The sequence below is a fragment of the Vombatus ursinus genome, unplaced genomic scaffold (genome assembly GCF_900497805.2).
Source record: "Vombatus ursinus unplaced genomic scaffold, bare-nosed wombat genome assembly UNPS02009918.1, whole genome shotgun sequence".
NCBI lineage: Eukaryota > Metazoa > Chordata > Mammalia > Diprotodontia > Vombatidae > Vombatus > Vombatus ursinus.
The window spans coordinates 5,099,784-5,113,359 of record NW_020949696.1 but is presented as its reverse complement, the minus strand read 5'-3'; the positions used below and the strand labels follow the sequence as shown (position 1 = coordinate 5,113,359).

Here is a 13,576-nt window from a genome sequence, read left to right as displayed (position 1 = left end):
ATTTTTAAGGAACTATCTACACCTCAAAGTGTCATATAAATGCTAGCTATTAGCTTTTCTTAGCTATTAGAAGGGGTCTACAGACTTCACCAAATTGGTTGTCCTTCCTAAAACATGGGCCCCCAGAACTGAATCCAGAACTCTAGATGTGGGTGGACCAGGGCAGCCTGAGCTGACATGGTGATGGTCTTGCGCTGGTCCAACCACCTCTAGAGTGTTGGGTTCTGTTCTGGGGGCCATTTTAGGAAGGGGGTTGACAAAGTGGGGAGCACTTGGCTAGGATGATGAAGCACTTTGAAGTCCGGCCCATATGAGGACCTTTTAGAGAACCTGGGGATGTTTAGCTTGGAGAAGATCTGACTAAGGTAGAGCATGAGAGCCATATTCAAGTATTCGAAGAGTTGTCATAAGGATGAGGTTCTACCAGGTCCCAAAGGGTAGAACTGGAAACAATGGGTAGAATTTGCAGAGAGTCAAACATCAGGGGCGGGGGAAACCAAACTTAAAAATGAGGGCTACCCAAAATAGAAATAGTCTACCTGGAGAGGCTGAGTGTTCCCCTTCTCCAGAACTTTCGAGGAAAGGCTATAGATCAATTTGGGGGAACATGCTGTTGAGAGAATTCTTGCTTGTTACTATGCTTGGCACATTGTAGATGCTTAGTAAGACCAGGTGGTATAGTGTATAGAGTGCTGGACCTGAAATCTGTAAGACCTGAGTTCAAATCCAGCCTCAGGCACTTACTAGCTATGTGACCTTGGACAAGTCATTTAACTTTTGTCTGCCTCAGTTTCCTCATCTGTAAAATGGGATGGGGGCAGCTAGGTGATACAGTGGTTAGAGTGTTGGGCCGGGTTAGGAAGACTCATCTTCCTGAGTTCAAATCTGGCCTCAAACACTTACTCGCCCTGTGACCCTGAGCAAGTCATTTAACTCTGTTTGCCTCAGTTCCCTCATCTGTAAAATGAGCTGGAGAAGGAAATGGCAAACCACTCCAGTATCTCTGCCAAGAAAACCTCAAATGGGGTCATGAAGTATTGGACATAACAATGAGTTCGGTTTGCTTATTTGGAAGAGGAAACGGAAAACCACAGAAAATGAACTACAAAGAAAAAAGCTGTCAATAGAGCAAAGAGCTCCTACCCAGATAAGCGAGGCTCACCTGACTTCAGATCGATTTCTGCGGCAGGCAGCTCCTTGTTCCCTGCAATGATGAGAGGGCAGAAAACCAAAGTCGGTTAGCCATGAAATTCATCTTGGCACCGTAATACAGGTATATGGGAGGGGAGAGCACAGAGGTGGAAGGAAGACTTTAACTAGGGAAGGAAAAATAATAGAAATTCAGGAACATGATGGGAGGTTTTGAAACAGTTACAAGTGGTCCCTGACAACATGGCTGCATTGAGGGTGTTGGGCTCTCAAGTATACCAGGCCTAGAAAAGCACCACAACAATTCAGTCATCTTTTAGGATAGTTTCCCTTGAGTGTGTGAGAGCTTTTAGCTTTTATCTTGGCAAAGAGGGAAGAAATGATTTAAAAAGTGAAATTAAATACAAACTTTTTTAAAGATTGGAAAGACTTTTGCTTCCCTCTCTCCCCACAAGCTCCGCTTGAAAACAAAACAAAGCACAGAGTTTTTAGAAGTGTTCCCACTCCTGAAGTTTTGGACCTGACGCCTTCCTGGCCCAGGTTAGCAGGGCTCACCTGTGAGTGCAGCGGAATGGATGGTCCCATAGGTGGGCAGGGGGATGCTGTGCTCCCGGAACCTCATGGTCAGACCTTGCCGGAGCGTTTCCTCCTCCAATCCAGCAGTTAGGGACCAGAGGGTTTGGGACACAAAGTGTAGGCGGAAACGCACCAGGACGCTGGAGTTCCCATCCCTAAGGTTAGAGAAAGAAGCAGCAGAAAGGAACACACAGAGGCAGATGTTGCCAAGTCTACGTACACCTTCTTCCTGACTGTTATCTATGCCAGAGGAGGAGAAATGGGAGCGGGGGTGGAACTCACCTATAACTCAGCACAGTGCAGCCAACACAGCTCCCCTCTAACTTTGTCTTCTGAAAGCTACTTACAAACTACAAAAGAAAAAATGGGGAGATTGTAAGGAAGGTCCCACCTTCCTTCTGCTTGCTGTAGTTCACCTTCACCCCTGCAGCAGGGGGCAGCACCCCTGATGAATATAGTCTATAGAAGGGGTACTAGGGAGATTTTCTATTTCTTTTGAAAGTTCGGGGGAATAGGACACATCATTCCTAGGTCATCATTTTCTTCTAGAGTCTTCAAATATTATAATATAGAATAGAAGAGCTGGAATAGACCTTAGGTATCATGTAGTTCGGTCTATTTCTTCTTATAGACGAGGATACTGAGATAAGTGATTTGCCTGCAAGGCCATAAAGTGGGAGGGTCAGAGCTGGGGCCAGAGCCCAGGTCTCTTGGCTCCAAGGTTGCTTTCTTTCTCCTACATCTTGCTGCCTCCCAAATCAAAAGATTCTTTGCCCTCAGAAGAAGGAAAAGTAGGAAAAAAACTTTCCCAGAGAACTGAACATAGAAGAGGCAGCAGGGATCAAGATGATGTGTTCATCCCTGACCCAAAAAACCACCAAGTGCTCAGAAGTGTTCCTACTTAGCAAGAACATGAATTTTGTTTCTGTTTTTGTTTTTTCATTTTTTGTTTTTTTGGTTAGGCAATGGGGTTAAGTGACTTGCCCAGGGTCACACAGCTAGAAGAACATGAATTCTAAAAATTCTATGTCTCACACACACACACACACACACACACATACACACACACTCACGCTCTTATAAGCCCTCTCTCACATACAAAATTCACTTATACATATAACTTCACTACATGTATAACACATAAACATCTAGAGAACACATATACATAAAAATACATATATGCTTTTGTATACAGATGCACATTCTAGAAATGAAGGAAATCCATAGACCTAGGTCTGAAAAGAGCAATAGAGAAAGCCATTAAATATAAGTTGCTTTTACACATTGCGATTTTCAGACTTTCTCAATGTACTGATCAGTTGTGCTGACTTTTTTTTTTCCTCTCTAAAAAAAAATAGTGTTTGTCATATGGGCTGGCTTTCAGGAGGGAGTAGGGGAGGGATAATTGGGATACTATGGTGATGTAAGAAACAGAAAACATCAATTTTTAAAAGTGTCTTAAAAAGTTGCTTTAAGACTGACAGTGTTTAAAAGGATTTTTGTAGGGTCTCCTTTACCCTAGTCAGAAAGCACTTTAAAAATATGAAAAAATGGTTGACATCAGCATTGACGGGAATGAAAATATTTCTTGGGAGAGATCAGTCTATGCCAGATTTTTCGGTACCAGATTATCTAATTTAGGTATAGTCAGTTCTGGCAGCTCCTATGTTGCTCATCCTTCTGGGTCTTAGGGAGAACTGGTGGGTTAAGTGAAGAAACCAACATGTTGAGGCCTTGAGGCATTGTAGAGCAGCTAGATACAGTACTAGAGTTGCAGATTGGGGTTCTAAGTTATTGCAGTAACCTTCTGGGTGGTTTCCCTGCCTTAAGTCTCTCCCCACTCCAGTCTGTTCCCCATTCAGCTGTCAAAGTGATCTTCTTAAAATACAGATCTGACCAAGTCACTCACCTATATAAAAGTCCTTTGGTTTTTAAAGACCCTCAACAACCTGGTCCCTTCCCAGCTACCTTCCCAGTCTTCTTGCACCTTACTCGCCTGTATGTCCTCTGGGATCCAGTGACCCTGGCCTCCTTGCAGTTCCCCTCCTTGGCCCCACACCCCCCTGCACAAGACCCCACCCAATGCCAGGCCTTTTCTCTGGCTGTCTCTCATGCCTGGAATTCTCTCCCTCCTCATCTTGGCTTTCCTGAAGGCTTGGTTCAAATCTTAGTGTATGCAGAAGGCATTCCCCAGTGCCCCTCATTGTTGGTGCCTCCGAGATTTCCTTTCATTTATTCTCTCTCTCCTCATCCCCATCTCCTGTCTCTTCCTTCAAGTGTTAGCATAAGTCCCACCTTTTGCAAGGAGCCTTACCCAGCCCTCCTTAATCTTAGACCCTTCCCTTGGAGATTACTCCCAATTTATCTTGTATGTACAGCATGTTGTTTGTCTATAATTGTTTGTATGTTGTCTGCTCTGTTAGACTCAGAGCTCCTTGAGGGCAAGGACTGTTTTTTGCCTATCTTTGTATCTCCATGGCTTAACACAGTGCCTGGCACATAGTAGGCCCTTAATAAATGCTGACTCCAACATTGCCTAGTGTGTGATCCCAGGCAAACCACTTAAACCTCTGTGGTCCTCAGTTAGCCTAAGAAAGGCAAAACAAATTAAAGAAAGACCTACTTTCTGCTCTTGAGGAGCTCACAGTCTAGGTGCCAAATCCGATCGCCTTTTCTCAGTCTTCATCCATTTTGACATCACTGCACGTTTGACACTGGTGACCACCTTGTCCCCTTGACTACTCTCCTCTCTCTGGGTTTTCCTGACACTTGGTTCTCCTCCTACCTATCTGACAGCTCCTTCTCAGTTTTCTTTGTTCAATTCTTATACGATCCAGCCTCCTAATCAGCGTTACACCCCAAGGCTCTGCCCTGGGCCTTCTTTTCTTCTCTCTCTACTCTCTCAATGTCCTCATCAACTCCAAAAAGTTTGTTGTTATTATTGTTGATCCTTCCTTCCCAAAGAAGACCAATGACATCACAAAGGTGAAATCTTGACTTGCGTGTGAACTGGATTTAAATGAGGCAGAGCTGCACAGAGTTGTCAGCCTCGCTGTTTCCTCCAGAATCATCAGAGTCCAGAGGCAGGACAAAGGTCAAGAAGACTAGCCCCAAAGGTTCAAATATCATCTCTATGCAGGTGACTCCCAGATCTATATATCTAGCCCTGATCTCCTGATCAGGGAGCTCCAGTCCTATTAGACATTCCCAATTGGATATCCCATTGGCAACTCAAACACAATTATGTCCAAAGCAGAATCCATTCTCTCTTCCCCCAGCTCAACTTCTCATTTATTGTTGAGGGCACCACCATCTTGCTGGTCACCCAGGTTTGCAACCTTAGAGTTATTCTTCACTCCTCAGGCTCATTCACCCCACATACCCAAGTAGTTGCCAAGTCTTGTTGGTTACATGTATCCCTGTCTCTTTACTCACACAGATGCTAGCCTAGCTCAGACCCTTCCCATCTCTTAGCTGGATTGTTGCAATAATTTCCCTAACCAGTCTTCCCAATTTTCCAATCCATCTTCTGCACAGCTGAAGAGAAGATACTCCCAAATACAGGCCAGACTATACCATTCTCCTGCTCAATAACCTCCCTATTACTTCTAGGATCAAACACAGACTCTTCTGTTTGGCATTTGAAGTCATTTACAACTGGGTGGTCTAGCCGCGTTATATACTATTCATTTATTTATTCTATTGTATACTATTCTGTATTATATATTATTTTATGTATTATATACCATTTCCCTTTTCAGTACACAGTCTGGCCAAATTGACCTGCCTCCTGTTCCATATACATGGCATCCCATCTCACATCTCTGTGCTTTTGTACTGATTGTCTCCCGTGCCCAAAATACACTTCCTTCTCACCACCTCTTTTTAGAACTTCTAGTTGCCTTCAGAGGTCAGCTCAAGCACTGTCTCCTACATGGTGTCTTTCCTGATCCTGCCATCTGCTGGCATCTCTTCTCTAAAAACGCTATTTTTTTTTTTATGTATTATATGGGTACATGCAGCCTTGCCCAATAACAAAAGTACCTGGAGGGTAGGAACTGTTTTGCTTTTTCCTTGTGTCCCTGGTATGTAGCATGCACAGCACTTAGCATATGGTAGATGCTTGTCCTCTCCCTCCTCTATGCCAAGCTTAAACTGTGCTGGAGAAATCTTCACCCTGAGGCCTCTCTCTCCTGACTTAGGCCTGTCCAACCACTATTCAAGGATAGGCCCCAACCAGGCTTCTCTTCACTTAAGATTGAACTCTCCAGCCTTCTTCTCCCCCTTGTCCTCCCCTCTTTCTCTTTTTAGTTCCCTTTTATTATATATAATATTATATTAATATATAATATAATATTTATAATTATATTAATTCCCCCCTACTATGTTCCCCCAATTAAATTCATTTCTCCCATTAGAATGACATCTCCCTGAAGGCAGGCACTGGCTTGTTTGCTTAGATCTGTATTCCCTGGACAAGTAGTTAAGTGCTTAGTAAATGCTTTATTTAGCTAGGCATTTAATAAATGCTTATTGATAAGTTAGAGAGTCCCCTGGGTTACTGAGAAAAAAGTGACGTGCCCAGGGTCATAAGACCAGAAGGTGTCAGAGTCAAGACTTAAACCCAGGTCCTCCTGGCTCCAAGGCCAACTATCTCTCCATCTACAAAGCTAAGCCATCTCCCTGTGCCATTTTGGGAAAGCCGTGGTATGCTATCTTGATCTTTTCAACCCCTAGATTAAATAATTCAAGGTAGGGCCGGGGATGGTTTTTTCAAGGTACACTGGGAGGCTCAGAGCTGAGTGGAACCCAAGCTGGGCAATTCCCCAAAGCCCAGAAAGGTAGGCAGGGGACTCAGGACAGAAGATGTAGGGACTCAGCCAGGGTCCTGCAGTGTATGCCCCAGAGTCACTGAGGGGGCTAAGGGGCTGGAGCACACTTCCCAGTGGTCCTTCATCTCCAGAGCCCACATAAAGCCACCACTCCTGTGCAAAGGAGGATTCTGGCCCCTTCCATGTAAATACACACAGAAGAACATTGGCAAGCCCCTGGCATGCCAGAAGAGGCTCAGAGGAAGGAGCCCAGGGTCGTGAGAAGACTGAAGACTTTACCATGTGGGGAGCAGGGGTAGGGACCTGGAATGTTTAGTATGGAGAGGAGAAGGCTTGGGAGGGACATTTGGGGCTCCCATATCATAAACAAGATTGCATTCTTCTTGTCTCCACCTCCTGGCTTCCCTGGCTTCTTTCTAGTCTCAGAGGAAATCTTTCCTTTTCCTTAATGGTTGTGCCTTGTTCTGAGACTATCCCCAATTTCTCCTGCGTCTATCTTGTTTGGACTTAGTCATCATTTATATGTCACCTCCCCCATCCCCTTTCAGACTGTGAGCTCATTGATGGAAGAGACTTTTTTGTTTCGTTTTGCCTTTCTTTATATCCTCAGCCCTTGCAAAGTGCTTGGCATGTAGGAGGCACTTAATACATGCTTGGCTTGGCTTGGCTTGACTTGACACATGGGTGACGTACAGATGCAGACTGGAGAGAAACAAGGATTACTGGGAACAAGAAAACAAGCCCAGAGTGTGTGGGAAGGTTCGAGGTCTAACCCTGGATGACTAAGAATGGTGGTGCCGTTGACTGAAACAGGGAAGTTGGGAGGAGGGCTGAGTTTAGGGAGAAAAATAATGAGTTCTATTTTGGTCCTATTGAGTTTGAGATACCTATGGGAAGCCAGATGGAGATGTCTAGAAGGCAGCTGAAGATTGGGGACTGGGGCTCAGGGATACAGCTGGAAATGTGCATTTGTGAGTTATCTGCATAGACCCTCATCCCTCAGCCCCGACTCCTACTCCTACCCCAAGAGGAGTTAATCCATTCAGTTTTGGAAATCACCCAGGAGTAAAGCTGCTCAGACTGGAGGGTGAGTGAGTCGGTGTTAATGCCAATCTTCTATTTCTAGCCAGTCTCAGACCCTTCCCTCCTTTACAATACTTCATCCCATAAACCCATCTCCAACTCCCCTCCCCACCCTGCTTTCAGCTCTTACTTAGGGAACAATAATCAAATCACTTTTACCATTGCTACTGGAAAGGATGTAACAATGAAATCACCTCTGACTTCACTCACAATTTCCGTGATTGGCCAGATAGGGTTCTTAACCTGGGGGTTGTAAACTGGTTTTAAAAAAAATATTCTAGGGACAGCCAGCTGGAGCAGTGGATAGAGCACTGGCCCTGGATTCAGGAGGACCCGAGTTTAAATCCGGTCTCAGACACATAACACTTACTAGTTGTGTGACCCTGGGCAAGTCACTTAACCCCCATTGCCTGACCAAAAAAAAAAAAAAAATTCTGATAGTGAGGCAGCTAGGTGGTGCTATGATAGCTATGTATTTCAGTTAAATTGATTTCCTTTATAATTATATAAATTTTATTTTATGCATTTAAAAATCCTATTTTGAGAGGAGGTCCATAGGCTTTACCAGACCACCAGAGGAGACCTGGACACACTTAAGAACACTTGGGCTCACCCAAGGCTCCCAGCTTTGGTCACTAAGACATATTCTATCCCCTTCAGAGTTTATAAGCTCCTTGACAACAGGGCTGGTCTCATCTTTATATTTGAATTCCCAGAACTCTGCACAGTGCCTGGCATATAGTAAGTACTTAATGAATGTTTATTGATTGACTAACTGATCCATGAGAGCTGACTGGAAGAGAAAATAGAGAGAAAAGAAGAGAACCCTGGAGTATCCCCATACATAGTTATATGACTTCCATGATGATCTTGCAAAGAAGATAGAGAAGGATTCATCAGACACAGAGAAAAGAAACACAACTGAGATGTGTCAATGGTTTCAAAGTCATAAGAGAGGTCAATGATACTAAAGCTAGCATCCACAAGATGCTTCGAGGTTGGTAAAGCATTTATATGACTTATTTCATTTGATCCTCAAAACAACCCTGTAGGGTAGGTGCTATTATCTTCCTCATTTTACAGATAAGGAAACTGAGGCTTAGAAAGTTTAAAATGGCTTGCCTAGGTTTACACAGTTAAGTAAGTATTGAGGCAGGATTTGAACTCACATCTTTTTTAAGAAAACATTTTTATTTATTTTATTAAATATTTCCTAATTACATGTAAAAAATGTTAACATTCATGTTTAAAGATTTTGAGTTCCAAATTCTCTCGCTCCCTCCCCTCCCCTACCCCTTGAGTAAGCATGCAATATTATATCAATTATCCATGTGAAGTCATGCAAAACATATTTCCATGTTAGCCATGTTGCACAAGAAAGGAACTCATTTCTTTCTAACTCTGAGTTTGGAGTTCTATCCACTACAACACCTAGCTGCTGCAAAAAAAAAAAAGAAGGAGAAGGAGAAGGAGAAGGAGAAGAAAAAGAAGGAGGAGAGGAAGAGGAAGAGGGAGAAGCATTGAGCAAGTAGTATTGGATCCAGCAATAAAGAAATCTTTGGTGACCTTGGAGAAAGGCCTTGCAATGGAATGGTGGGGGCTAAAGCTAGATTACAAGGATCAGTCCCTTGCAAGGGGCTATGAGAAAGTCAAAGCAATGAGTGGAGAAGGTTGGCTGTGAAAAGACGAAGAAACATAAGATGTACATTAAGAACGGCTATGATCTGGGCAGCAGGGAAGAGTCCAGTGAATGAGGAGAGGCTGAAAATGAGGGAGCTAGTGAGTGACTGAAAGGGCAGAAGGGACGGCCCAAAGTAGAGAGGAGGGCGTTGGCAAAGAGAAGGCTCCGCTCTTCCTCTGAGACTGTAGCAAAGGAAGAGACAATGGGAATAGGTAGGAGGGAGGCCATTGAAAGAAGGAAGAGGGAGGGTAGAAGAAGAAGAGAGAGGATGAGAAGGAAGGGGTGGGGAGAGGAGGGAGGAAGGACAGGGAAAAGGAGTATTTTCTCTCTGAGCTCCTCTTTTTTTCCCCTTTTCTATGGAGGTTTGAGAATGCTCCCTCAAATGTCCCCAAATGTGCCCTAGGCTTGGACCCCCTCACCACACCCTTGCCTGGACCAGGGCCAGAGCCCTGCCTTCAGCCCAGTATGGCGCACCAGATGATGCTACTGTTTGCTGTCTTTTGCTTGTACATTTTCACTTGAGATGAAGAGAGAGAGCAGGTTTCAGGCCTGGATGGAGGGTCCTTCAATTTAACACCATCTATCAGTCCTCTCTGTCAAACCCCTCCTGTCTCCAAGTCTCCACAGCCCCTTAACCTAGACACACCATCCCAGGGTCCAGCCCAGTGCTTTCTGGGAATACTCCCGTCCATTCACCCGTGGTTTATCTGCCTCAGAGTGAAAGCTACAACTCACCAGCGTTTCCAGAGCTGGGGTCAAAGCCCTGTAATAGCTGGAAGTCTCTTGCAGCAGGCTGTTGTCATATAGGATTCCTTTGAGTTCAGCCGAGTGCTCAAAACTGACGTCCTGTGTGTAGAGGGAGGCTGTGGGCAGAGACCAGGGCCCCATGAGAGAGCCCAACTCTAGGGACTCATTGCTTGGCTAAGCCTGGGACCCTGGGCCCAATTTCAGGCTTGGTACAACCTATTTGATTCATAATAATAACACAACAAGTTATTTTTATAAAACACTTTGAAGTTTGCAAAGCCCTTTACCTAAAAAAGACTGATCTTTCCAACAATCCTAGGAGACAGGTATAGGCATATTATTAACCCATGTTATAAATAAGAAAACTAAAACTCAGAAGAGTACCATGATCTGGGAGTGGGTTCCTTGTTTCTTCAATTTAGAGAAAGTCATAATATCTCATAAGCCTTAGACATCATCAGATTTCGCTCTGAAGAGAACCTTAGAATTTATCTATTTGAACTCCACATTTTACAGTTGATATAACTAGGGCCCAGAACAGTGAAGAGACTTGTCCAGAAGATCACAGAGTCATAGGGTTTCATTTTTCAAGTAGAAACTGAGGCCTGGAGATGAGACGTCAGTTATGGGAGAGGTGGTATGAAATAGGGGCAAGATGAGTAGACTTGGGGGCAACTAGGTGGTGCAGTGGATACAGCACTGGCCCTGAAGTCAGGAGGACCTGAGTTCAAATCCAACCTCAGACCAAACACTTGACACTTACTAGCTGTGTGACCCTGGTCAAGTTGCTTAACCCCAATTGCCTAAAAAAAAAAAATTACTAGACTTGGTATCAAGAGAGACATGGGTTTGAATCCTGGTTCTCATACTCACTAGTGTTTAATCCTGGGAGAGGCTACACTTACTCACTTCTCAAAGCCTCAGTTTCTTCATCCATAAAATGGAGGTGATATTACTCAGTACTACCAAGCTCACAGTCTTGTTGTGAGGAAAATGCTTTGTAAACCATAAAGCATTTTGTACATCAGTTATTGGTAGCAGAGTCAGGATTTGAACTGACATTTATTGAGCCCTATAAGGTTTATAAGGAGGCAGGTAGGTGGCTCAGTAGACAGAGCACTGGACCTGGAGTCAGGAAGACCGGAATTCAAATCCAGCCTCAGACACTCACTAACTGTGTGACCCAAGACAAGTCACTTAATGTCTGTTTGCCTTAATTCATTGGAGAAGGAAGTGGCAAATCACTCCAGTATCTTTGCCAAGAAAACCCCATACAGGGTCATGAAGAGTCAGACTGAACAACAGCAACAATAGAGGTTTACAAATCACTTTCCTCATTACAGGCTTGTAAGGTCAGTGGTAAATATGTCAAGGTCCTGTGCTTTCAACTCATTGATTCCAATCAGTCTATTTTAAACTCAGGTCTCCCTGACCCTAGGGTCCACCACTCTACCCACTGTACCACAATGTCTTTCTGAGTAGGTGGTGAAAGTCCCGTTTTAGATATGGGGAAACTGAGGGACAGGGAGGTCAAGGGACTTGCCCACAGTCACAGAGCTAATAGGTATCTGAGGATGAGTCCAAATGCAAGCTTCTATCCAACTCTGGCCCTCTCTCCAGTCTACGACATTGCTATCATCCTATAGACTTTCCATCCTATTAAAACCCACACTCACTCACCCAGAAGGAGACCTAAGAAAATGAGAGCAATGGCACTGGCTAGGACGGTGGCCACGGTCACCTTCCAGCACGTTGCGTCTGCCTCCAGCTGTGCCTTGGTATTGCTAGGCGTGGAATCCAAGTTGGCAACTGCTGCTTCCATGGTTCTTTGAAGCATTTGAGGTCAGCCTACAAGCCAGCCTGAGTGTGTACAGAAAACCAGAAAGGGAAACTGGGTTAGACCATCCGAGAGATGCTATCGGGCCTCATCTGCTAAGCAGGTGCTGGAGCTGTTTGGGAGTTGTTAGCTGCTGCAGCCACACTGACGGGCCTTTAGGAGTCGGTGATGTTTCAGCAGAGAAAGAAGCTGATGCCGAAGGAGGGCCATGTGGGATGGCCAAGCAGCTGTCCCCATTTGCTGCTCCAGTGGGTTATGAGAATAGCCATGAATAAATTGAAGAGGAGAGATATGCTTAAACTACTGAGGAGCCTGAAGAGTTCTGCCTGACCTATTTTGAGTTCCCATTCTACTTTCATTTATCAGACATTTTTTTGTCCTCTGCTCCTTCTCTATCTCTGTCCCTCTAGTCAGTCATTCAGTCAGTCAACTGGCATTTAGTAAGCACCTACTATGTGCCAGGCATTGTGCTATGAGTTGAGGATACAAAGAAAGGCAAAACCCAGTCCTACTCTCAAGTAGCACACAATCTAAGGTGGGAAATTATGTAAACAACTATGTACAAATAAGCCCTATAGAGGATAAAGAGTAAATAATCCATAGAGGGAAGGCACTGGCATTGAGGAGGATCAGGAAAGGCTTCTTATAGAAGGTGAGATTTTAGCTGGGACTTGAAGGAAGTCAGCATGGTCAGGAAGCAAAGATGAGGAGAGAGGGAAGTCCCAGGCACGAGGGACAGCCAGTGAAAATGCCTGGAATCCAGGAGACATGGAGTGTGGGTAATGAAAAGCAAGACCAGTGTCCCTGCATGCCAGAGTACATGAATGGGACTAAGGTGTAAGAAGGTGGGAAAGGTGTGAGTGAGGTGGTGAGGGCAGGTTAAGAAGGGTTATGAACATGGGGCAGCTGGGTGGTGCAGTGGATAGAGCACTGGCCCTGAAGTCAGGAGGACCTGAGTTCAAATCTGCACATAATACTCACTAGCTATATGACTCTCGACATGTCACTTAACCCCAACTGCCTCAAAAAAAAAATCTTGTGGAAATGAATGTTGAAACTAAAAACAAATAAATTTATTGGGAAAAAAAGAGATCACTGGCAACTTTACAGAAAGCAGTTTCCATAGAATGATGAGGATGGAAACCAGACTACAAAGAGTTAAGAGAATGAGAAGAAAGGAAGTAGAGGCATGTATTGTAGATGTTCTTCTCAAGGAGTTTGGCCAAAAAAGGGAAGAGAGCTATGGGATGGTAGTTGGGGGATGGATGGTTTTTTGAGGATGGGAGAGACATGGACATGTTTGTAGGCAGTAGGGAAGCAGCCAGTAGACACGGATTAGTTGAAGATGAGTGAAGATGATTTCTAGTTTTTGATCCTTAGCTGTCTGTGTGTACGGCTGTCCTGGTACATAAGTGAGTGTGTAAGCCAAAGGATGGCAGAATTGAAGAACTGGGAAAGACCTGAGAGAGAGCATAGAACACAACACCATAGTGTCATAGGCTTTAGAGCAAGTCACCAAGCCAGCCCTCATCTGAAGCATGGTTACGACCTTGGGCAAGTCTCATTTCCCTTTTCTTCCCCTTAGCCTCAGTTTCCTCATCTGTAAATTGAGGGAGTTGAACAAAAAAAGGACTCTCACCTTCTAGGTCTGACCTATGAACTATGAAGCTT

General features: G+C 44.5%; 1 protein-coding gene across 1 annotated transcript in view; it reads right to left on the bottom strand.

Annotated features, from left to right (window-relative positions):
* The window catches only part of TMPRSS9 (transmembrane serine protease 9), a 101,076-nt gene that overhangs the window by 39,143 nt on the left and 48,357 nt on the right, over positions 1-13,576 (bottom strand). The window contains exons 2-6 of the mRNA XM_027853290.1: positions 11,749-11,928; positions 10,057-10,184; positions 2,008-2,075; positions 1,705-1,880; positions 1,163-1,204 (exon numbers count right to left, since the gene is read on the bottom strand). Coding sequence (XP_027709091.1) covers positions 1,163-1,204; positions 1,705-1,880; positions 2,008-2,075; positions 10,057-10,184; positions 11,749-11,905 — 571 coding nt within the window. The 5' untranslated portion in view covers positions 11,906-11,928. The remainder of the gene's footprint in view (positions 1-1,162; positions 1,205-1,704; positions 1,881-2,007; positions 2,076-10,056; positions 10,185-11,748; positions 11,929-13,576) is intronic.